General features: G+C 38.3%; 3 protein-coding genes across 4 annotated transcripts in view; 1 reads left to right on the plus strand and 2 right to left on the minus strand.

Moving 5' to 3' along the window:
- Positions 1 to 9,999, minus strand: part of atxn7 (ataxin 7) — a 29,429-nt gene extending 19,430 nt beyond the window's left edge. Inside the window, exons 1-5 of one of the 2 annotated variants that reach the window (XM_085405984.1) lie at positions 9,851 to 9,999; positions 7,415 to 7,516; positions 6,587 to 6,629; positions 2,916 to 3,128; positions 2,624 to 2,692 (exon numbers count right to left, since the gene is read on the minus strand). In XM_085405984.1, the coding sequence (XP_085262110.1) occupies positions 2,624 to 2,692; positions 2,916 to 3,120 (274 nt within the window). In that variant the 5' untranslated portion in view covers positions 3,121 to 3,128; positions 6,587 to 6,629; positions 7,415 to 7,516; positions 9,851 to 9,999. The remainder of the gene's footprint in view (positions 1 to 2,623; positions 2,693 to 2,915; positions 3,129 to 6,586; positions 6,630 to 7,414; positions 7,517 to 9,850) is intronic. The other variant, XM_085405982.1, reaches the window with a different exon arrangement.
- A 2,439-nt stretch (positions 10,000 to 12,438) lies between these two features.
- thoc7 (THO complex 7) lies at positions 12,439 to 16,960 on the plus strand. The gene is made up of 8 exons (XM_085407872.1): positions 12,439 to 12,564; positions 12,805 to 12,925; positions 13,027 to 13,154; positions 13,261 to 13,347; positions 14,675 to 14,732; positions 16,464 to 16,530; positions 16,636 to 16,705; positions 16,798 to 16,960. Exons 1-8 carry the CDS (start codon positions 12,546 to 12,548, stop codon positions 16,857 to 16,859), a joined length of 612 nt encoding a protein of 203 aa, XP_085263998.1. The 5' UTR covers positions 12,439 to 12,545; the 3' UTR covers positions 16,860 to 16,960.
- A 466-nt stretch (positions 16,961 to 17,426) lies between these two features.
- LOC146669416 (interferon-induced GTP-binding protein Mx-like) lies at positions 17,427 to 23,087 on the minus strand. The gene is made up of 12 exons (XM_085405986.1): positions 22,864 to 23,087; positions 22,229 to 22,366; positions 21,950 to 22,104; positions 21,354 to 21,492; positions 20,984 to 21,182; positions 20,804 to 20,882; positions 20,583 to 20,705; positions 20,341 to 20,482; positions 20,104 to 20,262; positions 18,364 to 18,440; positions 17,999 to 18,247; positions 17,427 to 17,887 (listed from the first exon to the last, which is right to left on the minus strand). The coding sequence occupies exons 1-12, from the start codon at positions 23,048 to 23,050 to the stop codon at positions 17,663 to 17,665; spliced, it is 1,872 nt and encodes a 623-aa protein (XP_085262112.1). The 5' UTR covers positions 23,051 to 23,087; the 3' UTR covers positions 17,427 to 17,662.
- Between the last annotated feature and the right edge of the window lie 455 nt (positions 23,088 to 23,542).

The raw sequence follows: 23,542 nt of genomic DNA on the forward strand, positions 1-23,542 counted from the left end.
CGATATTTATTTAACCCTTTAAGACCTACTATAGAACCAAGTCCACCAGAGCTTATATTATTTTTTTTACATGCTGTAGTGCCATTTGTGGGAGCATTTCAAGTTGCTATACATCAATACAACTGTTATAGCCCATATTTTAATAATATGTATGCATTAAGTCCATAGTAATTACATAAATTGCAAAAAAGTGCAATAAACTACAAAAAAAATTGAAAATCGCTTTTGTTTTGTTTACATATATTTCTACTTGGAGAAATTTAAGAGGTTTATCCCTCAAAACTTTAAATACAATAAAGTTGCAAAAAATAGTTTCCCACCATAGGAAATTTATTTTGAGTGTCTTCATAGTTTTATTTTGGAGATACAGCAATTTTTATATACTGCAGGAAAAACAAAAAACAATCCTATGATGCAAATTTGCAAAGAAAACAGCAGGTGCATCATTTCACTGTGGGAAGTGTTACGAACAGCTGATAGGAACGGCAAAGCGTGTTTCTGGAATATTATGTTTTTGTTCCTGCAAGCGCTTTTTATGCAATTTTTGCAAAGCTATATGTGGAACGAAACCATGACCGAGGACAAGCTGATGGCATCAGATGTAAGTACAACTCCTCCGGTTTCATATGCAAAACAAATTATTGCGCTAGCTTACACGGTTCAGGTTCTACAGGGATTTAAAAATAGTTACGCAAAACGGAGCGTGCTGCTCTGACCGGCTTTAAAGGGTTAACAATGACTTTAAAAAAATAATATAAAATAGTGTGCAACACCACTGAAGTTTTTTTTTTTAAACTCTCTTTTCAACCAACGGCAGTCACTCTCCAAATAACTTCTGCTTAGCTTTCCGAGCTTCCCTCGGGTCCTCTTAATCAGCGGTCTCCAACCTTTTTTGCGCCACGGACGGTTTATGCCCGACAATATTTTCACGGACCGGCCTTTAAGGTGTCGCGGATAAATTAGGGAGGGGCTAATAATCGGCTCAGTCATTTTTAATGATCGTTGAAAGCCCAGATCGTAATCGTGATTAAAATTCGATTAATTGAGCAGCCCTAAAATGATCCATGTAAAAACAATTTCAAAACAGAGATTATTATTTTTAGTCCACATTTAGTTCTGAAAAGAAGCTTAAACAAAAGAATGCATTTTAATCTTGTTGGCCTACCTACTGCAGTAACTGCTCCTTAACAGCAAGGTCATACATGACATGCCCTGCTTGTTTCTCCGTCAGCAGGAGATAAAATTCCTTTTTAGAAAGTAACTACATCGTGGTGAAATGTATAAAACACAAGAACAAACATGTCCTATCCATAGGTATACACTTTTAAGTAGACTGCCTAATTAATAACTCAAGACAATGTACATCATTAGCTCGGCATAACGCCTTTCATAGAACAAGCTAAGCTTACAATCACCACAGTGACAAAGTTGATTCATCACTTGATTTACTTGTGCCTCAAATGAACAGGTTAGTCCTCACTTCATTTCGCCAGCAGACTCATCCTTATTTCAATCTTGAGGTCTGGCGTGTTATATTCCAGCTTAGAAACTTAAGCATCACATTAGTCTTAAGTAAACAAAATGCAATTTTACTTTTATAACAATTTACCTTTGTGATGAAATTCATTCTAAATCAAGGCCTGCCAGCAGGCCCAATCAGCTGAAGCTAATCGAGGTGTTTCCAAAAATAAAACTGCAGTACAAACTGCTTTGAAACACCTCTCTCTAGCTCAGAAGCCAGGCAATGTGTGTGTTGTACATTGAGTTTTAGCTGCTGTTTAAGATGATACCCTCTGACATGATTTTACAATTGTCCTTTAAGAGTTTATTAGTTAAACCTACTATGTTTTAACCCTGGAACCACACCTACTAGCAGAACAACAGTCATATCAAGATCAGTGTAGCCTGGTTGATTGTTTTTATCCTGTTCAGGGTTTTATATGTTTATACATGAATAGCTCATGCATACTGGTTGGTGGTTTAAAAGGCCAATAAATAATAAATAAATATTTTTAAGTATTTTTCTTAATAAACAGTAAAACTATTACCATTGGTTAACATCATATGTTGGTTGTTAAACTGAAGTAAGCAAAAACACAACTTAACATTTTAACTTAAATATATTTTACAAAAAGTCCAACTTGCTCTTTTAACAGCAGTAGTTTAACATTATTATGCTGGCTTTTGTTTTGAAAAATCAGAGCTATGCCTATGAAGTAACTTTTTAACTTCTTTATACTTGCATTTCTCTTAGCAACAAACATCAATGTCTTAAGGTAAGGGGAGAGATGTGAAACATGGAAGTTTTGCAAAATGGGAGAAATATGGATGCGAAACAAAGCCCTTTAAACACACCATCCAATGAAATACGCATTATCACTTTAGTCAGCAAGTCCAAGTTGCTAATCGTTAAGTTATTTTAGGTTCATGTGCAAATGTCACCACATGAATTACCGACACGTCTGACTGATTATATCCGGGTGCGCTTGTTTTACTATAAGTTTTGCAGAACGACACGAGTAAAGTGTTTGAATCCATGTTAGCGTGAGTGAATGTATGTATGCGTGTTAACCCCCATAACCAAAATACACCTTTGGCCCTAGAGAGGAAAAAAAACACTCACCTTCTCTGCACAAACGCATGGCTTCTCGATTTTTCCCGAAGTCTTTAAAACTTTCCTCCGATTCAGCACCTAAAAAATGAGGCGATCCGAAACACACAAATGAATAGTTGCACTTGCTTCCCTGCCCGTGCTGTTGCTACCAATAGCGTTTCTTCATATTCAACCGAAAACTGCATGCACTCGGCCAAAAAAAAAAAAAAAAAAAAAAAAAAAAAAAAAAAAAAGACAGGACTGGCAACTGTCGCGCTCTACCTCGCTTCCTCGCAAACATACGGCACGCTGGGGAACTCACCGTCGTTGCCGTGGAGTTTGGCGGCGTCGACCCAGCTGCTCCAAGGCTGTCCCAGCATTATTTCTGGACTAGGCAACGATCTCCGCTCTGCAACAGTCGCCATTGCTGTGGAGCCTTCTCCCCGCTGGATCTGCTGCTGCTTCAGCTGCTGCCTGGCCGCTCGGCGCTGCTCCCCCCTGACGTCATCCTCGGCCCTTTCCGACATTCTTTCCGCTACAATGTAACAACACGAGAGTCAGCGCTGGTAGAGCTCGGGATAGGAGGACTTTTATACTGATTGACACGGGCATACGCGTGTTGTTTTCAGCAAACCCGCCTCTCAGAAAAAAAAAATCGCCCTGTGTGGTAACTTGACGTTACAAGTACAAAGCTTACACAACATACTGTTTAACGTCGAATAAATAGGCCGGCTGGCGATTCAGCTGAAGGTTGCTGGTTCCCTTGGCTGTGGCTTACTCGCTAGGTATCATTTAGAAATGTAAATTACATTTAATAATTGTAAACTATACTTAAGAATAACGATCAAATACAGTGCTTTGAGGCAAATTTGTGATTGATTATAAATGAACAACAACAGTAATAATACTAATTTAATGCACAAGTTATTAGTTAATAAGGATCGCTTTTGAGATTTGACTCCATATAAACAGTTGTAAGATATACTAAATACTTTTTTAGTAATTGTGGGTGTGACATTAGAAGATGACTGACCATAACATATTTATAATTTATTATTGATTCTTTGTTTTCTTCCCATACTAAGAAAATGTGAGCTTTAACATCTTAAATGTATGAGCCATAAAGCTGATATCAATATATAGACTTTCTACTGGTGACTTATGAGTGAAATACTATATTATAATGACTTTATGTTTAGAATGTATGCATTAGCTTCCCAATATTTTGAAAAATATGAGAGAAATACATTTAGAGATATTGACTTTGTATAAAAGGATTACGGTCAGTTACATTAGATTCCATTTAAAATAAAAACAGGGTCATGTTACTATTAAACACGTGTCTAAGATGTATTAATGCAAGACTTCAGAGATTTTTGAATGACATGCACAAACCTTTTAATTTCTAAGCATTTCAGATTTACAAAGTCTGTTATAATCTACCAAGTTTACTTTCACTTTCAAAATGAAACATTTCTCATTCTACCCAGACAGCATGTGCTCGCCTAAGTAAAGCTGAACAAGGAGAGAGAAAAAAGAAACAAAACTAGAACTGGGATCCTTTTACATTCTTGCCAGAAACAAAACCTAGAAAAGTACAGATGTCTTATAAAGACGGTGTAACACACTGACTGAAATTACTTATAAATGGCACATCTCATCTGTTGTGGTGTTTAATGTTTAATATTAATCATGCAGTGTTGGACTCTGTGTACCCATTTTACCCCTCTACCTGAAATTCTTACTCCAATTTGGCAAGTACTCCAAAAAGCCTTGGCCCTCTCGAGTACAGAGTTTAGTGTAGGAATGCACTGATATTATCAGATGAACATCAGTATCAACTGGTGTCAGTCTTCCTGACTGCTATCACCTACCAAATGTTGATTGGTTTCTGCTGCGTCAAATAAATCAGGTGATCACACGGTGTGATGAAGAGCTTAAATAGTTCAAGTACATTTAAAACTTCTCTTTGCTTTTAGCACAAAATGGTAATAAATAAAAGAAAAGACAAAATGAGCAAACAAAGGAAGGAAAAAAAAACAGTATTAGTAAATTGTGATCTCAAAAATCTGTTTGAAAGTCCAATTTTACCATCATGCATTTAAATGCAAATTAAAAACATCATCCTGAATGTGCTGGCTGTGTGTGTGCTCAAACACTGTGATGAAGAGCATTTTTTAACACTGAAACTACAATAATGTCAATTTAACAACCTTGATGCCAGTTGGTTTAATGTTTTAACTGGATATAGTTATTTGACATGCCCTCAGATTTTTCATTTCTTCAAAACATCTGTTGCCTTTATTGCCATAGCATCATATCTGTAAGGTCAAAGCAAAATGATTGCAATAGTGTAGTTTCAGGAACTCTGCCCAGCATAGCTGTGACATTCTTGTGGGAGGAACCAGTTAACAATTAGTGCACTGATCATAACAAGAGCATTTCAAGAGGAGGAGGACTGTGTGATTACCGTCATCCTTTCACGTACCCTCACTCCTTAATTTTAGAGAACTACTGCTTCACTGGAGAGGAAATAATTTGCATATGTAACTTATTAGCACCATATGTTAGTAGCTGAGTAAAAGCAATAACATCACAAAGGTAGTGACAACATGCCTCTGACACACACAAGAACGTCAAGCTTACTGTACCTGAAAGAGGTCACAACTGCTGCATCTTTCCTGTGGCTTGGAAGAAGAGATTCCCCTTTCTATACACTCCAGTATATGGTGATTGATATTTTGGTAGAGAGCCAACTCTTCAACTGGAGCCTAGTCCAGCCCAGCTGGTCTTCCCTAGTTTTATGTTCTTTAAGATTTTTTTTTCCTGTCCCTTTCAGTTTTACACCGTGATTCACAGCAGACATTTCTACTCTACTTGGCTACCTTATGCTTTACTTTGCTCTGTAAGCACATTTAAAAACAAAAAACAATATCAGTTTGACCCCCTCCTCATGTTCTTGCCGTTTTTATGAAATCACCTTTAAGTAAATACTCTTAGTTAATTCCAGATTGCCCTCTCACAGAAGATTTTGCTCTAGTAAGGTGAAAAATTGAACACTCCCACTGGTCCTCAAGTCGCATCAAGCTTTTGTTGAGTTTATCTTCGTTTTCAGAATCAATACCCATGTCCAGACTGTAAGACTGTATATAAAGATGGAACAAGCAATCATGATGTCATTATTGTTTTTAGAGACAGAAACTCCCATAGGTGAATGAAAGGGTAAAGTGATAAGTTATCAGCTAATGCTAGCTGGACTCAGTATTATTTCAGAATACTTCCAGGAAATCTGAGATAATATTTATGACATTGTAAAGAAAATACTGAATACTTTTTTCTTTTTAATTACTGCCGTTTGCACACAGTGCCATTATTATTATTATTGTTGTTTTTTAAATGAAACAAAGAGTACTTTCCACCCTTTTTTAATGAGTTACTGTCACTGATGACAGACTGCCTAATTGAAGTGCTAATATGTTGAAACAAGGTGCCAGCAACAGTAGCACTCTAGTCCAAATGTAAACCAAAGCTAGCCAAAAGAAAATTTAAATCATAAAATAACTGCTTAATACCTTCATTTAACAATAACTCAATTAACTTAACCTTGTAAAGCATCAAGAGCCTGACCAATATTGTCACCAAGAGACCTTGTACCAGCTACAACATAGCTACATCAGTAATCCTCATCCACTGTTTGCTTTTCCTGACATATAGATTGTAACTATCTGGACTAAAATCACCATCAGAGACGGATATACAGTTCTCACTCTCAGATAGGCCTGGCCTTTCTTTGTTATAGTGCACGCTGGAGGATGCAAATGCATGGTGTTGCTATATTGCTGATGTTTTGACACCTTTTTTTTTTTTTGTCATATGAAGATTTTTACTGGTATTACGAGGAACAGCCCTGCTGTACAGATGGAGCACACAGACAGAGATATCTGCTTATTACTACTAAGTAAAAGACTAATAAAACACTAGAATTTCACTCACCAAAACTGAACCACAAACGTCTAGATTAGGCTGCACCACACACCTGCCAATCAAAGTGACCATGCATTATGAAAGAGGCTTACCTGTCTATGAGGCATAAACTGTTTATTTGTACCAGGCTATAAAGATGTCTTACCGTCATTTACTTGGACATTTTAACATAACAGCCTGTAAAGATTGACTTGCTTTTGGGGCCAGTCTCAAATGGCCATTTATTTATCTAGCACATCCATGTTGGATTCATTTTCTAGCCCAAAATTTGCCACTTGGTCAAACACAGCAGAAGCGTGTAATCATCTCAGATGATTTAATCCAGTGAGTCTAATCAAAATCTATTGTGAGTTCAAAGAACAGAACAAAGCAGATTAGCGGACGCTGGATCAGCCAGCTGATGTTGGATCTTTTAAGCAACATACAGAGAACAGATGCTGTAGTAACGAAGACCTGTGTAACATTAGGTAGTCCAACATAGAAGTCTTGAAATTACACAATTTCTGTAATTTCCTTGATACTTACTGAGGGGCAGCTGCACTGTTGGCCTTTTTTTTAAATTCAAACAATTCATACACATATAGTAAAAAGAAAAACCTAATCTTAAAGCCCAATACAACAAGTAGTATAAAGCATATCCTCAGATGCAACTCACTGATGCTGTAATTGAACACTTCCTTGATACTGAATACTTTACAATAGAAACTGTATTCGGTGTTGGGCCGTTGTAATGGAAGTACTACATGACTAGGTATGATTATTCTGCAGCTATGAGGAAACATAAAAAACCCACCACATGTCAATACAGTTTTGAAATGAACAGCAGCAAGATCTTACCTTGGCAAAACAAGAAACAAGGAATTTATCTTTAAACTCAATCAGATGATCCACATCAGTTTGGGTGATTCCTGGCTGGCACACACACACTGGATAGGAAATCTGGAGACATACACAGACATGCATTGAGGGAAGATGTAACTATACCACACCTTTTCCTTTCTATAGTTAGTAGGTGGAATTTTTGAATTATGTGTAAAAAAACACTTTCATTCCTGTCCCCTTACTGATCAATGGGGTGGCTGTAGCTCAGGTGGTAGAGCAGGTCATCTACTGATTGGAAGGTTGGTGGTTCGATTCCTGGCTTCCCCTAGTCTGCATGCCAAATATCACTGGGCAAGATACTAACCCCAAATTGCACTCTGATGCATCCATCGGAGTATGAATGTGTGAATGTTAGCTATAAAGCACTTAGAAAAATGTGCTTTATAGCGAATGGGTGAATGCACAAGTTGTGTAAAGCGCTTTGAGTCCTCAGATGAGTAGAAAAGTGCTATACAAGAACCAGTTCATTTACCATCCATCAACTTAGTCAACATAAAGAAACACATACATCTACAGGAATCCATTTTAAAGACATGCAGACATTTTTATATTTTTGTTGTCTTCATACATTTAAGGCATATTGCTGTTTATTCAGTGGTGTACTGTACCATATGGTACCACCAACTTTACATTTGTTAGTCAAATGTTGCTTTGCAACCCTTTAAAACTTACAACCTAAATACCGTCAAAACTAAACCACACATCTTAAGTTTAAGTTATCTAATGTCAAAAATCTGTTATAATGAGCATGAAATCAAAATAAATTCACTGCCGGCGACCTGAATTCCAGGATTTACTGGTGCTACACGTTAAAAAAGTGTATTGCTAATATACACAACAACTTTTAGCAAAAGCAGAAAGAAAAATAAGAATCTTACTGCTGCAAAAGTGGCAGTCCAAAACTATTTTCACACATCAAGTCTGGAAAATGTTCAGAGAGTCAGGTCAGGAGACTGTCCAGTGTTTTCTCTTCTCACAGCTAGCTCACAGCAGAAGATTATTAATTGTTAATAGTTAGTGTGGTTTAGGTGAACAAGCTGCCTGGCTGGAAGATTGAGGACACAGTCACTCAGTGAAAATTCACCACAGTACTATCTGCGCTATTCTCACATTCGACAACATGTAATACATATAGACTATCTATCTATATGTATAGACATCTAGAAGTCAATACTTTCCTGTTAACTTTCAATAAGTTAGAGTGGGAAACAATTACAGAGTATTATGTAAACGCTTGCATATGGGTGTCTGTGGAACATGCTATTTAACCTTTCGACAGCAACAAAAATTCTGACTTGTGACAATGCAGAAGGGAAAAGTTTCAGCAGAACTAAAATATTAGTATTATATTTGATTCTGTATGCATGTGCTGTCAAACAATACTAACAGACAATTCTCACATCTTTGTCATAAATGCCAACACTGATAAAGTGGCAAAGAGCTAGTGCCACCATTATAGCCGTTGGCCTCTACGGTGTCACAGTATTAATACGGGCATGTTTGTCATTATATCAGAAAAATTGCCTAGAATACACTAATATATCATCTGAACATCAGTAACACTGACTTCTGACCAGCATGTAAGATTATGTTTACGGTGGCAGCAGCCGATGTCATCTGTTGTGTTATCTGCTTAATTTATTTATTCTTTTTTGTTGTTTTATCTTTCTCAACTGGGTGGCTAAATAACAAAAGCTACATAAAAACATGAGAAATAAAATGAGATTCAGACAGAAAAGATATGATCCAATTATCACAATGATTGGATTGGGGAACTGGTTATGCTGGATTTCCACCTTTATATAGATTCACTGAAAAGGCCTATACCGGTTAAGAACAATGTTAATAACATTCTTACGGAATATAAACATACCAGTACCCGTAGCTTAGCCTTAGTTCGGTTGTGGTTTTGACTTTATGAAATGAGTATGTTAAAGGCCATGAGTGGAAGAACATAGCATTATGTCACTTCTTTAGAAAAACAGTTGTTGTCATTGGCAGACAGGTGCAACTCTGACACATAGATAAGAGAGAACACAGGAACCAGAATTCGTATTGGCTAGAAATGCTGCCACTTCTACTCGACACTAATTACACTATCGTAGTTATTTTTTTGAATAAAAAAAGACAACATTAACCTTCACCGGAAATACGGTATTTGAAAACAGACCAAATGTCTATAAGCCGTTGTGTCATGACATTAAGCTCAATCTAGTGTGGGTCTGTGACTGGTACAAACGTTACTAAACAACACTGATGGCTAACGTTAGCCTGCTAGCTGGCTAACGTTAGCCAGCCATGACTAGCGCCAGCGAGGAAGCTGACAGCAGCCTGACAGCCCAGCAGAAGTCATTAGCCGCGGTCACATATCGACAACAACTTCACTCTTACCAAGGCTCTGGATCCTGTAGACGTAAGTCTGACACCTGGCTGATATATATCAACTGGATGCACAGGGTGAAGGAGACAGAAGACGGTGGAAAAGAGCGAGTTTAGTGCTCAGCCTCTGTGGAGGTCTTCACCTGGTGCTTCCATGTCTGTTTACCAGACTGCATTCTGGGACAGAGAAAAACGTCACCGCGCCACGACGCAAGCGCGAACTGACCAATGACTGCATGGCACCGCCGAACTTCTTCACCAGGAGATTTTATTTATTTATTTATTTAAATTTATTTCTTTATTATTTTTATTTTATTCCCCTGTTAAATGCAGTATTTACAATTGCATGAAGCCTGGGAGATATGTGATAGGGGAAATCATTACAATTAACATGTGCAATTTAAAAAAATTAATAAATAAAAAAATACTACAACACGTTCACCAAACATATGTTTAATTCGATTTAAACGATTTAAATCGATTAACTAATAATTGCGGGCAAAAACAGAGATAACTATTATATGGGAATGAAAGAATCCTGAACTAAAATCTATAACAGAAGCAATGGTGGGGGGGGTTAAAACCTAGTTTCGGTGCAAAGTCAGAACACTCTTAAAGGACTTTTTTATTACAAGGTTTGATTGATGATTCTATTTGCAGTTTTCATATCAGCGAATGCTTCAAACTACCTGCCCAAATAAGAGTCCCTGGGAATTTGAACATGGCTGCAGGGTGTCAAAACGTGCAGTGTCCTTAAAAAAGTAGAGAGAACTAGATAAGAGACATATTCTGCAGAAATAGGAAAAAATGCAAAGACCTGACACAAGACGATATATGCCAAATTACACAAGAACTGAATTGAAAAAGTAGTGGCACAGATATTATGGAGTCATGAACCCAAAGTTGAAATTTTGGTTCAAATCATCACTATGTATGGAGGAGGCCAGGAGAGAGTTAAAACAGCGAGTGCCTACAGCCATCAGTAAAACACATTGGAGAATGTTATGGTTTGGGGCTGCATTTCAGCCTGTGGTGTCAAGAATCTTGTTAAAACCGAGGGAAATATGAATACATAAAAGTACTGTCAAATTTTGATTCACCATGCACCACCATATGGAAAGGGTCTGATTGACAAACAACTTTTTTTTCTCCGGCATGACATTGATCCCAAACACACTTTCAGTGCAGTAAAAGTATACCTGGATAGAAAAACACAAAATGAAACACCATGTCATACACTGGCCTCCCCAGAGTCCATACCTCAACATTATTGACACAGTGTGATATCATTTGGACAGAGAACAGAAAGAAAGGAAGCCAACATCCAAAGAAGAGCTCTGAAGAAACCTGGAGAACTATTCCTGAAGACTGCTCAAAGAAATTCAGAGGAAACCTTACCTTAGAGAGTTCAGGCTATCTTGAAGAATAAAGGCAATCATACACTGACAGACAAGCCAACTGCAATTGTAAAATTGGAATTGGCGTTGTAAAACTCAGTGTTTGCCTTATATAATATATTTCCATGGATGTTTGCACACATTTCAATAAACAACTGTAGCTACTTCTCATTTCTCCAGCACAATATAAATAAATGAGGGGTGGTTTAGGAGTTTCGCACAGTATTATATGCAAGCTAATTAAGAAAAATAGATCACATTGCTCCACTGTTTATGGTCATGTCCAAAAATAAAGGAGTTTTGGGAAGAGGTTAGAGCAATGATAAAGGAGATTTTGTCAATTAAACTTGTGATGGATCCCAAACTTTTCCTACTGGGATTATATCCTGTAGGGTGTAACATAAATCATTTTGAAAAAATCTTCATAAACATGGGAATACTACAAGCAAAGAGAGTGATAGCTCTAACGTGGAGGAGTCTTGGCAAACCAAGTATTTCACATTGGTTCAAAGAATTGTCTTTATGTTTACCATTAGAGAAAATTACATATACTCTAAAAGATAAACAAGAAATTTTCCAGAAAATTTGGGGGCGCTACATCCAGTATATTGGGAATAAAGATCTATCTGGTTTACTGTGTGAGACAGGGACAGCCTAGCTATTTCCTGTACAGGACTACAACCATATGCTGCAATCTGAAAGTTATTCTTTAAAATCTGTCAGAGGTCTCATGGACTCAAGTGCTTTCATTGAATGTACCTTGTGTTTCGTTTATTGTGTAAATTTGTTTGTGTATGTACTTTATATATGTATATATGTAAAACTTTAATAAACATAATGTTGAAAAAAAAGAAAAGAAAAATAGATCACACTTATAGCACTTTGCAGAATTTATTCCAAAACATATAAGAAAGTTATACGTCTGTTTGAAGAAAAAAAAAAATCAGTTTAGTGCGATGGTTCATGACACAAATTAAGACACTCTATAAATGTCATCAGTCATCATGTCATCACCAAAACATGGTTTTAACAATATACTTCCGTGTTGTTCTGCTCTTCCTAAAGTTAAAAAAAAAAACTCATCATATAAAGTTTTATCAAAAAGAAAACGCTCTGCATTTTTTTTCCAACTAAAGGTTTCACTTGTCTCATAAAATATCCAATGGCACCTATTTTTGCCCACTCCAGTCCGGTTGGTGGAAGTAATTTTTCAAACTAGCTTGCCAACCGAGGACTAAACCCCAGAAGAAGAGCAGGAGACTGTCCACTTCCTGCTGCTCAATAAAGTTTTGCAAAGCCGCAGCACAAACATGGGGGCTGTTACAGATGGTAAGTAACCGTTCTCTTCATTTATATTAGCTAGTCATACCACCTATGAGTAGTAACAATTATCTAAACCTTTAGAAATACTACTATACCCAGGCACATACCCATACCCGTCAAAAACGAACCAGTTGTGCATGGAGACGTGGGTTATTTTGGATACAGCTAACATCAAGTAGCCTTGTTAGCCGGTGTATTCGCTTTACCTGCTGTACCTGAATGGCTGTTATTTCGCCCGTATTCCAGATGAAGTTATTCGGAAACGCCTTCTCATTGACGGTGATGGAGCCGGAGATGACCGCCGAATCAATTTGCTCCTGAAGAGTTTCACGAAATGGTGCAACTCTCCCGGGACCCCGGAGGAAGGGTAAGCGAGCTCTACATACCCAACTCGGTTGCCACGCATTTCTCTAAAATCGCCTAGAAGAATTTGGTCTGAGTCATAAAAAGTGCTGTAATTCTGTTCAGATTCACACAGTATCAGAGGATGCTGGGCATTCTGGCTCAGTGTGAATTTTCCATGGGGAAGACGTTGATGGTTTACGACATGAATCTTCGGGAAATGGAGAATTATGAGAAAATCTACTCCAACATTGGTAGGACTGGGTTTTGTGAGACTGTCCATTTATCTTCGCAACTGTTTACAAGTCACATTTTGTATTACCTGCTTTTCCAACTCGTTAATTTGTCCCCATACTACAGAACAAAACATTACATCTGCACATGAGAAGATAGCAGAATGCAAAAAAGAAATTCAGAGGGCAAAGAGGATACGAAAGAATCGCCAAGGTAAGAAAGCTATTCAGTCAGCTGTCCTATTGACAAAAGACTCACGTTTTGTTATGTACCCCTTCTACAAGCTATACCTCCAGCTGTTGTCAATTCTCACCTGTAAATTCTAAAGATCTTGACATCAGTTAAAGCCTTACACCTATTTACTTGACCCTATCCCCACCAAACTATTTAAATGTGTGTTTCACCGTTTCCCTTAAATGTGCTGTAATCACACTGCTACTCGAGAGAAAAAAAAACCTGGCTCCATTGATCATTAATAATTCTAGCCTTAATTGTAATCTTTCATTCTTCAGCAAAGCATTTGGAAGAAAAGGTTTACAAACAACTGAATAAATACCTTTCAAATCATAGTTTTTATAAGTACTAATCAAGGTTGAGAACCAGTCATGGCACAGCAACAGCTCTTACTAAAGTCATCAATGACTCGAGGATCAATAATGATTCCCTGAAAGTTTTAGTTTTTCTTGATCTCACTGCTGCTTTGAACACAGTTGACCATGAGATTCTAATTCATAGGCTTCAGGACAAAGTTGGTTTAACAGGTCAAGCTCTTGATTGGCTCTCATCATATCTAAAGGGTAGAAGTTTAATGTTTCAGTTAGCAGTTTTAGATCAGAGGTTCCTCAAGAGTCTATCCTTGGTCCATTACTATTTAACTTTTACATGCTCCCACTTGGTGCTGTCTTAAAGAACCATAATAAAGCCTACAATTGTTATGCGGATGATACACGTTTGTACTTATCACTTTCCTCTGACGATCTAACGTCTGTTCGCAAAAAACTAATGAGCTATGTTGATGATATTAACTGCTGGATGTCTCAAAGCTTTTTAGAACGGAACAGAGCCCAAACCAAAACACTTTTTGTTGGTCCCAAAAGTCTGGGACATAAAAATAGTTTCTCTGAAACAGAGTGAGCAAATCAGGGACCTTGGCATCATCTTGGTGGTTTCAGTTTTGATAACCACATGAGTGAGGTTACTAGAACTTCTTTCTATTACTTAAAAATATATCAAAGGTTAGAAAATTCTTATCTCAAAATGACTTATGTGTTTGATCCATGTGTTCATGTCAAGTTTGTCAGATTATTGCAATCATCAGGATGTCTTTAGATGATTCAAAATGCAGCGGCTACTGTCTTAATTGGTGTGTGGAAATTTGACCACTTTACCCCAGTGATGAAGGAACTTCATTGACTCCCATTACAATATAAAATTACCTTAAAATTCTTCTATTACTTCACAAAACTCTGTTTCGCTCACCAGTACATTATGTATATAAGATGTAACTTGTCCAACTTCTCTCTTTCCATACTTTTTCCAGAGTATGATGCTCTAGCTAAGGTTATCCAGCAGCACCCAGACCGACATGAAACACTAAAGTAAGTCAGTCCTTGCCTTCTGGTTAGTCAGATCTTTGCATTAAATTAAATGCATCGAATTTACAGTTGTGGTCAAAAGTTGACATACACTTGGAAAGAACATAATATCATGGCTCTCTTAAGTTTCCCGTTAATTCTACAACTCTGATTTTTCTCCTACAGAGTGATTGGAACAGATACTTCTTTGTCACAAAAAACATTCATGAAGTTTGGTTCTCTTATGACTATATTATGGGTTAACAGAAAAAAGTGATCACGTCTGCTGGGTCAAAAATATACATACAGCAACATGAATTAGCAATTTTGGTGACTTAGAATGTTGTCAGTGAAAGGAGCTTCATAGCATGACCTCTTAACTTCTTGTGAGTGATTATGAGTGACGACAGCTGGGGACTTCTCTGAGGCCAGTTAAAGAGGGCTCATTGGATACAAACGCCCACAAATGGTACAATGGGGAAGTCAAGGGCGCTCAGCATGGATCTGGAAAAAGAGAATTATTGACTTGAACAAGTCAGGAAAGTCACTTGGGGCCATTTCAAAGCAGCTGCAGGTCTCAAGAGCAACAGTGCAAACAGTTGTTTGTAAGTGTAAAGTGCATGGCACTGTTTTGTCACTGCCACGATCAGGAAGAAAACACAAGCTACCATCTGCTGCTGAGAGAAAATTGGTCAGGAGGAGGAAGAGTCAACCGAGAATCACCAAAAAGCATATCTGCCAAGAATTAGAAGCTTCTGGAACACAGGTGTCATTGTCCACAGTCAAACATGTTTTGCATCTCCATGGACTGAGAGGCTCCCGTGCAAGAAGGAAGCCCTTGCTCCAAAAGCGGCACCTTAAGGCTCAACTGAAGTTTGCTGCTGATGGACAAAGATAAGACCTTCTGGAGGAAAGTTCTGTGGTCAGACGAAACAAAAATCAAGCTTTTTGGCCACAAAAATGCCCAGCAATATGTTTGGAGGAGAAAAGGTGAGGCCTTTAACCCCAAGAACACCATGCCTACCATCAAGCATGGTGGTGGTAGTATTATGCTGTGGGGCTGTTTTGTTGCCAATGGAACTGGTGCTTTACAGAGAGTAAATGGGATAATGAAGAAGGAAGATTACCTTGAAATTCTTCAACATAACCTAAAATCATCAGCCCAAAGTTTGGGTCTTGGGCGCAGTTGAGTGTTCCAGGACAATGACCCCAAACACACATCACAAGTGGTAAAAGGAATGGCTAAATCAGGCTAGAACAAGGGTTTTAGAATGGCCTTCCCAAAGTCCTGACTTAAACCCCATTGAAAACATGTGGACAATGCTGAAGAAACAATGTCAGAAAGCCATTAAATGTAACTGAACTGCACCAATTCTGTCAAGAGGAGCGGTCAAAGATTCAACCAGAAGTTTGTGGATGGCTACCAAAAGCGTCCAATTGCAGTGAAAATAGCTAAGGGACATGTAACCAAATATTAGCACTGCTGTATGTATATTTTTGACCCAGCAGACGTGATCACTTTTTTCTGTTAACCCATAATATAGTTATAAAAGAACCAAACTTCATGAATGTTTTTTGTGACAAAGAAGTATCTGATCCAATTACTCTATCAGAGAAAAATCAGAGTTGTAGAAATAACGGGAAACTCGAGAGCCATGATATTATGTTCTTTCCAAACGTTTGACCACAACTGTATGTGCTTTCAGCTTTTGTGATGATCTGGCTATGAGCTCAGTTTTACTTTGTTCTTTGCAGGCAGCTTGAGGCGCTTGATAAAGAACTCCAACAGCTGTCTCACATTAAGGAGAATGTGGATGCCAAGGTAAAACCAAAATATCTCTTAAACGCTTTAGTTTTAACTTTGAATATTTTTTTAGTTAGCAGTAAAAATTCCTACTTGTTAAAATCTTGCTTTTGTTCCACTCAGTTGGAGTTGCGGAAGAAGCAGTTCCATGTGCTGCTCAGTACCATACAGGAGCTTCAGCAGACCCTTGAGAGTGAGTGCTTTTTGTTTTAAGTAGCTGTTAAAGTGTGCATCTTAGCACATTTGGTGTCACCTCACCTCGCTGATCAACTTTCTGTTTTCTAGACGATGAGAAATCAGACAATGACGACAACAGTCAGGAGAGCCCTGCAGAGAACGGAGAGTGAATATGTGGAGATCCTGAATTTAAAACAACTTGATTTTAATTGATTTTGTTGTCTCTGATACTTTTTTAAAATGTATTTTGAATAAAGCTGACTTGTCCACAGCTGCTTTGTTTAATTTATTCACCAAATTTTAGATTCATATTAACATTGTTGATGTATATTTATGTAAAACAGAACTGATTACTTCAACTTAAATAATAATAATATTATAATCCGAAAATTATAATATAACTATTTGTTTTGCTGTTTTTAATTTACTGTGGGAAACCACAAGAGGGAGCTAAAGTAATTTAAGTAGTTACAAAGTGTAAAGGTAATGGACTGGTTCTTATCTCGTTTTTCTACTGAACAATCAAAGCACTTTTAAGCAACTTACCTGCTCTGCCTCCTGAGTCACAGCCACCCCAGTTATTTACTCAGGTTTTGAGTTAAAACTGATGAATTCAACATCTCAGCCAAACCGAAGCAGTTCAGTTTGATTTGTTATGGTTTTTTAATGAATAGAATTCTCAGAAATTAGAACGCGTCATTAAGTATCTGACACTTAAAATATAATCAGAAAGGTCAAGTTAGAAAAAAAACCTCTTTATTTAAACAAAGTTATGTGATGTGATGTCAAAATCATTTAAACAAGAACAAAAAGCACTTTAGTAGAATTTACTCACACTAGTAAACCAGAGAGTTTACAGAGCCCTTAAGCCCTAAAAGACATAATTTAGGATGGAGTGCTACATGTTACACTACATGTGTACATATAAACGGTCTCCCATCACCTGGCACCACTGACTGCAGAGCATTCACATCTAGAACTCGACCAGGTATGCACGGGCCTTCATGAGGCGTGTGACGCGATTCTGCAGAGCAGCCCTCTTGGTGCCAATGTCAGAATCCTCCTTCAGCAAGAACTCCAACTTTTCCTTGTCTTGAAGCATCTGCAGCATCTCCCTCTGCAGCTGGATGGCAGCCTCTTGCAGCATGTGGTAGCGGATCACCAGTGGGATTTGATCAGCCAGACGCTGCCCAGCAATCTGAAAGAGGAAGTAGAAAAGACAGTTATGAATAATTCCAAAAATAGCCTCTGTGTAAACACTCACTGATTTTGTCCATATATTTTTCCACTAAACATAAAGTAAACTTACTTTGTAATATGATTTAAGGTGTAGCATCAGTTCCTGAAGTGTAGCATGGTTATCCTTGGTGTACACAGGTGTCCGCAGCTTGCCTCTGTGATTGTGTTCCTCCTCCTCATCATCTTCTTGCTTGCTTTCACTCAAGCTGTTGCTGTATGTCCTGTCCTGGGAGTACACCAGCAGCTCCATCTTGAACTGAGTTCTTAGCATTGATTCAGCAGTGGCCTCTTTATCCTGCTTAATGGCTTCGATCTTTGCCTGGAAAAAGACTTTCAGTCAGTCTGAACATTTCTTAAAATGACAAAAATGATACTTTGACATAATGCTGATAACGATTAAACAGTAAAACAGAGGCAAACTCAGACGATTGCTACCTTGGCTGTTTTTATTAGGTTAGGAAATCCAGTGAAGCTTCTCTGGGCCAGCTGTAGGAACACCCTTTTAATAGCATCTAGAGAAAACAGATATAAACAATAAAACCACTGAACTTGAAGTGATTGCATCATAGATAGGGATGGGTATTGATAAGATTTTCACAATTCCGATTCCATTTTCGATTCTGTTTAACGATTCGATTCTTTATCGATTCTCTTATTGATTCTTTTTTAAAAAAAAAGGAGATCACTAAGGTCGAATAGCTTAGAACTTTGTTTTATATCTTCTCTTTGAACAAGATAGAAATTTAGGAGTAGCATGGGGTGTCACAATTGTAAATCTAAAATAATAAAATAAATATTCTTCTGTAGCAATAACAAAGTATAACATAAATTATTCTGTAGCAATTACACAAGAATATCCAGTAATGTCCCTGCCTACAATTAAACACATTCACTTACTGAAAATCGGGGACATCTGCTGTGGCAAATGGGTTCAAGCCTTTTACCACAAACTTAGTCACTGCTCGGTGACATTCGTCTATCCTGGCCTGAAAGGAGACGCTAACGGTAGACTGCAGTGAGAACTGCCAGCATCTGAGCCAGCCAGACTCTGTCTGTCTCTCTCATCATGGTCACTAAATGCACAGTAATGGCAGGTTTTGTAATAAGGCAGATCGCGCTAACATAATATGCACTGTTAGTTGATTATTTACCTGCCGCATTAATGGGATAGGACGTGCAAACGTTACCGCTGCTGCTGGGCTGAGATTCACGAGTCCGGAGCGGAATTAAAAACATGACATTCATTTAAGGTTATTGTGTGTTTTGTGAGCAAATGCTTTTGCATATTCGTAGTGTTTCCTCCCTTAAATTAAATATCTACTTTGCAAGTATTGCAAGTTGCCCTGTTGTCATCCGTTCTCGTAAAGTTCTAACCAAACTTTTGAGCGTTTAAGCTGCTTAGGCGCCGTGTTTCCTGCCAGGTAAATGACGCTCCGCAAGGTTCTCAACAAGAACCGGTTCTCAACAAGAACCGGTTTTCGATACCCATCCCTAATCATGGGTGCAGCATATTTCTGGGTAAATCTATTGTGTAATCCAGGCTACTTCAATAGTTTCAGTTTCAGCCAAACCTCAGTTTTAGAGAGAGGATTATTAAAAAGAAAAAGAGGTCCAACAAGCAAAAGTGCAAGATATCAAAGTCAGTTGCTTTGCCAAAACCAAGAAAATGTAGTAAGTGTAAGTGTTAAACATAGACAGCACTAAAAACATTGAACAGTGAAGAAAAATGTTTTTATGGAGATCACTTTTCAGATTGAAGGCATACATGACCGCTTATTCCAAATCTGGCAAACATCTACATTTTGTAAAAACACGTGGAAATAAGCCATTAGATCTATGGAACAAAGTTTTATTAAGCTATGAAACAAAAGTCATTCTATATAGAAATGTCTCAAGTTCACCACCTAATCCGTTAAAACACAGCAGTGCCTCTACTTTTGCCTGAACCTGTATACTGCGAATTTGACACGCTGCTCTTTAATGACCATCTCATATCTGTCTGAAGCAGCAGGCTAAATTCAGAGGTATGTAAAAGCATTCTGTGTGCTCAAATTTAGCCAAATGCATCAAAACTCACTGGATGGGTATTCAATGTAGCATCTACTCAGAAAATCACAAAACTAGGACAAAAAGTGAGTAATTATCCAATATGTACTGCCTAGACTGTAACATCACCTGCTATGTCCTTGAGTTTCTTGACAGCTGGTTCTTCCAGCTGTTTGATCTGCTCCTTCACCATGACCTCAAAGGTCTTGTAGTTGATAAAGCCTGGTAGTTCTCTTCCACGGTACTTGTCTTCATATACCTCCACCTCTTTTTCAATTTTCCTGTTAACTGCAACACGAATGGTATACATCAGAGATGTGAAAATGGACTGCTATACACCAGCTCAGTAAAAATAAAAAGACTCACAGTTTTGTCCAGAGCGGTCCAGGTGGGCATTCCACTTCCCAAACTCTCGCCTGAGAGTAGAAAAAACATTCAAGCTCTCTCCACAGTTGAGCTCCTCTCCTGAAGTCAGGTTGATGGCATCGTGAGTGAATGCGGTCACTTTCTGCAGCACACACGTGTTAGAGGTATTTGATGTTTGTTAAGCAGAAATGCAAGGAAATGAACGTAGTCACATAAATGTTATGGGTGGTAAGGAAGCTCACATCGATGAGGAAGATGAGTCTCTCAGCCATATCAGAAGGAGGTCCATTACCATATCTGTCCAGCTCTGCCTGAGTCTGAGCAAGTTTATCCTCTATCTGCTCTTCCAGTCTTGGCAGAGATCTCTGTAAATCAAACGGCAGGGTCACACACCTTACAGCTAATCACTTGGTTGTACAGGACGTTTGTTATAAGAACGCAAAATCAGAAAAAAAAAAATCACCTCAATGTGATTCACCAGCTCAAGGGTGAGTTTTTCAGCTAGTTTAGGAACAGTGGCGTGGCCTTCACTGTAAAGAGTGCTGGAGCAAGAATAAAACAGGTTCTCAGTACTTTACTAGATGATTCGCACCCAAACAAACCTACAACAAAAAAAAGAACAAAACAAAACAAAAAAACTTACTGGAAATAGGGATGATCTTTGAAGAACATCTCCTCTTTTTCTAGGGCTTCAGTCAGAGACACTTTCTCTGTGATCTCCTTCTGACCCCTGCACCTGACAATCATGTAGCCCTTATTCAGGTGGATGACTTCATTATGGACAATTTCAAGCACGTTCTCTTCTGTGCCTTTGTCCACCAGGTCAGGCTTAGTCAAGATACCTGAGTGAGAGAGGGAGATAAAGAGAGAGAGAAGACAACTTTAAAGTGAACTTAGACCTGTCACATCTAAAAGACTGAGTTGGAATTTGCAAATATGTTCAAAAAAGAAGCCAGTATGATTGTGGAATGAAGTTTTATAGCTTTATGAAACACTATAAGGGGTCCTTTTACCCAAAGTCCTCTCTCCTTCAGGATCCACCTGCTGCGCCATTTTCAAAGCCTCTGTGGTTGCAATGTCCACATTACACGGAACAACCACCAAGCTGATGGTTTCTTGTTTTGTGATAAACTTCTGGATCAGTCTTTTTATCTGAAAGTATAAATTCACACCATGCATGTAGTTCTTTCTACGGTACTTCCTATTCTTAAAGTGAAAACACCCATCTAAACCTAAAATCACACAAACTTTTAGAATTCAAGCAGTCGTTGACTGCAAAAGATTTTCACCTTTGCATTAAAATAATCCTTATATTTAAAATGACGTTAGTTTGTCCAGTTATTTTTGAACTGTTGAAAATGAGGGATTGTAATTATTAAACAATACTTTTATTTACTCCTTGAATTAAAACTGAATGAAGTCTGCACTTGAATGCTTGACTTACTATGCATTGTAGTTAGTGTGCAGAGACAAAACTACAAAAATGTCACCGTCCAGAGACTTATGGAGCAAACCACATCTGCCTTATTTACCTGTTATTTGCCCAAGGTGCTATGAAAACCAAAGAAGTCCCTATGAAGTTTTTCAGAGGGACCCTCAACTATGATACCTGATCGCCGATGTTCTCTGGCTGTCCTTTTACAGCCACCCTGGCAATGCCGGGCAGGTCGATGAGGGTCAGGTCCGGGACCTCAGGGGAAGCGATCTCCAGACTGATGAGCTCATCGCTGATCCCCACTCCGACCCCAGCCATTTCATTTTGAGCTGAAGGTACAAACAGACAAACATAACATGATACAACTAATGATTGCAGGACTGATCAGTGAAACCTTAAAGATCCGGTAGCTCAGTCAACCAGATTTAGTAATTATGTGTTTGTATATTGTACCTTCTTCAATCTTTTTATCCACAGTTGTAGGATCTTCTATTTCCTCCTCGTGGCCCTGGTAACTTATCCTTCCAGTCCATTCTTCTCCTTCTTTCTTTCTCTTCATCTTGAGTTCAAGAGGGCATCTTGTTACAATGCCTAGATTAATGAAATGTGAATAAGAAAAAAGGGAAAAAATTAAAGATAATCTGATGAAATTATGAAAAACAGTAGTCTGTGTCAGACAGCACAAGAGTTATTTGATACTCTGTCAACAGCACATCTTAATATTTGGTAACAGTATGAATAGGGAAGAGAAGCAATTATAAATGTTTCCAAATGTAAATGAGGCCATTGCTGTAGTGTGGCTCTTTATTTCCACCTCTAACACATTGCATGATGGTATTGCAAAACCTAGTTTGTTTCAACTATATTGGAACCTTGAGTGAAGGCACAACAGAGTGAACGTTTTAAAAGCCAGGATTATTCATTTCCCTGATTATTCCCAGTCTACACTGGAGTATGATGTATCAGCTCGGTGTGTCTTTTGACGTGGTTAAAAAAATCTGTGAATGCTGCGTCAGAATCCCTTATTATTCTTTATTTCTTCATTTGAACCTTTATAATTATTCCTTATTTGCTTCTTTCTTACTCACCGCTGCCTCTCGGCAGTGCCACCCCGGACAGCGCCTCCAACACAGAGCTCTTCCCCGAGCTTTGGTCTCCAATCACGGCGATAGCAGGCAGCGCCAGGTCCTTCTCTACACCGAGAGAGCGGAGAGAGTCAATGAGGTCGATGCAGGGTCGGACTTTCTCCTCATACTGCTGGTTCAGAGTGCTCATGATGGTGATTGCTTTTCTCTTCGAAAGAACAAATGAATGCAGCTAAAATTAAAGTGACAAAGTCGCTGTGGCTTGTGAGCTGTTGTGTCGGAAGAAGACGGACTGAACCGGAGAAGTTTCGAATCGTCAGCCTGGCTGTAAGTTTCGTTTTCCCTCAGTTTCGTGTACGTTACAGGTGCCTGTGTAAAAATGATGAGAGAGAGACTGGCCCGTCCCGTCGTTTCAGTGACGGAGCACGCATTTAATAAGGCGTGTCAAACTGAGTGATGATGAACGTTAGCCAACAGTTTACGCTGCAGAAAACAAAAAGGCAGAAGACTTTCTGGAGACCTAGTGGTCACATGCCGGGTGACCTGCAGGTGTGAAATCCTGGAACCATGAACATAAACATGCGTTAGGAAATGTTGATCTCTTGTTTTTTGTATGGCAACTGCATTGAAGGACAAGATTCAGTTTTCAAGGTATTGAAAGTAACAAAGACTGCAGACTGAT

The sequence above is a fragment of the Rhamphochromis longiceps genome, linkage group LG5, assembly GCF_057381845.1.
Source record: "Rhamphochromis longiceps isolate RC_006_pf linkage group LG5, R_longiceps_female_GT1.1, whole genome shotgun sequence".
Classification (NCBI taxonomy): domain Eukaryota; kingdom Metazoa; phylum Chordata; class Actinopteri; order Cichliformes; family Cichlidae; genus Rhamphochromis; species Rhamphochromis longiceps.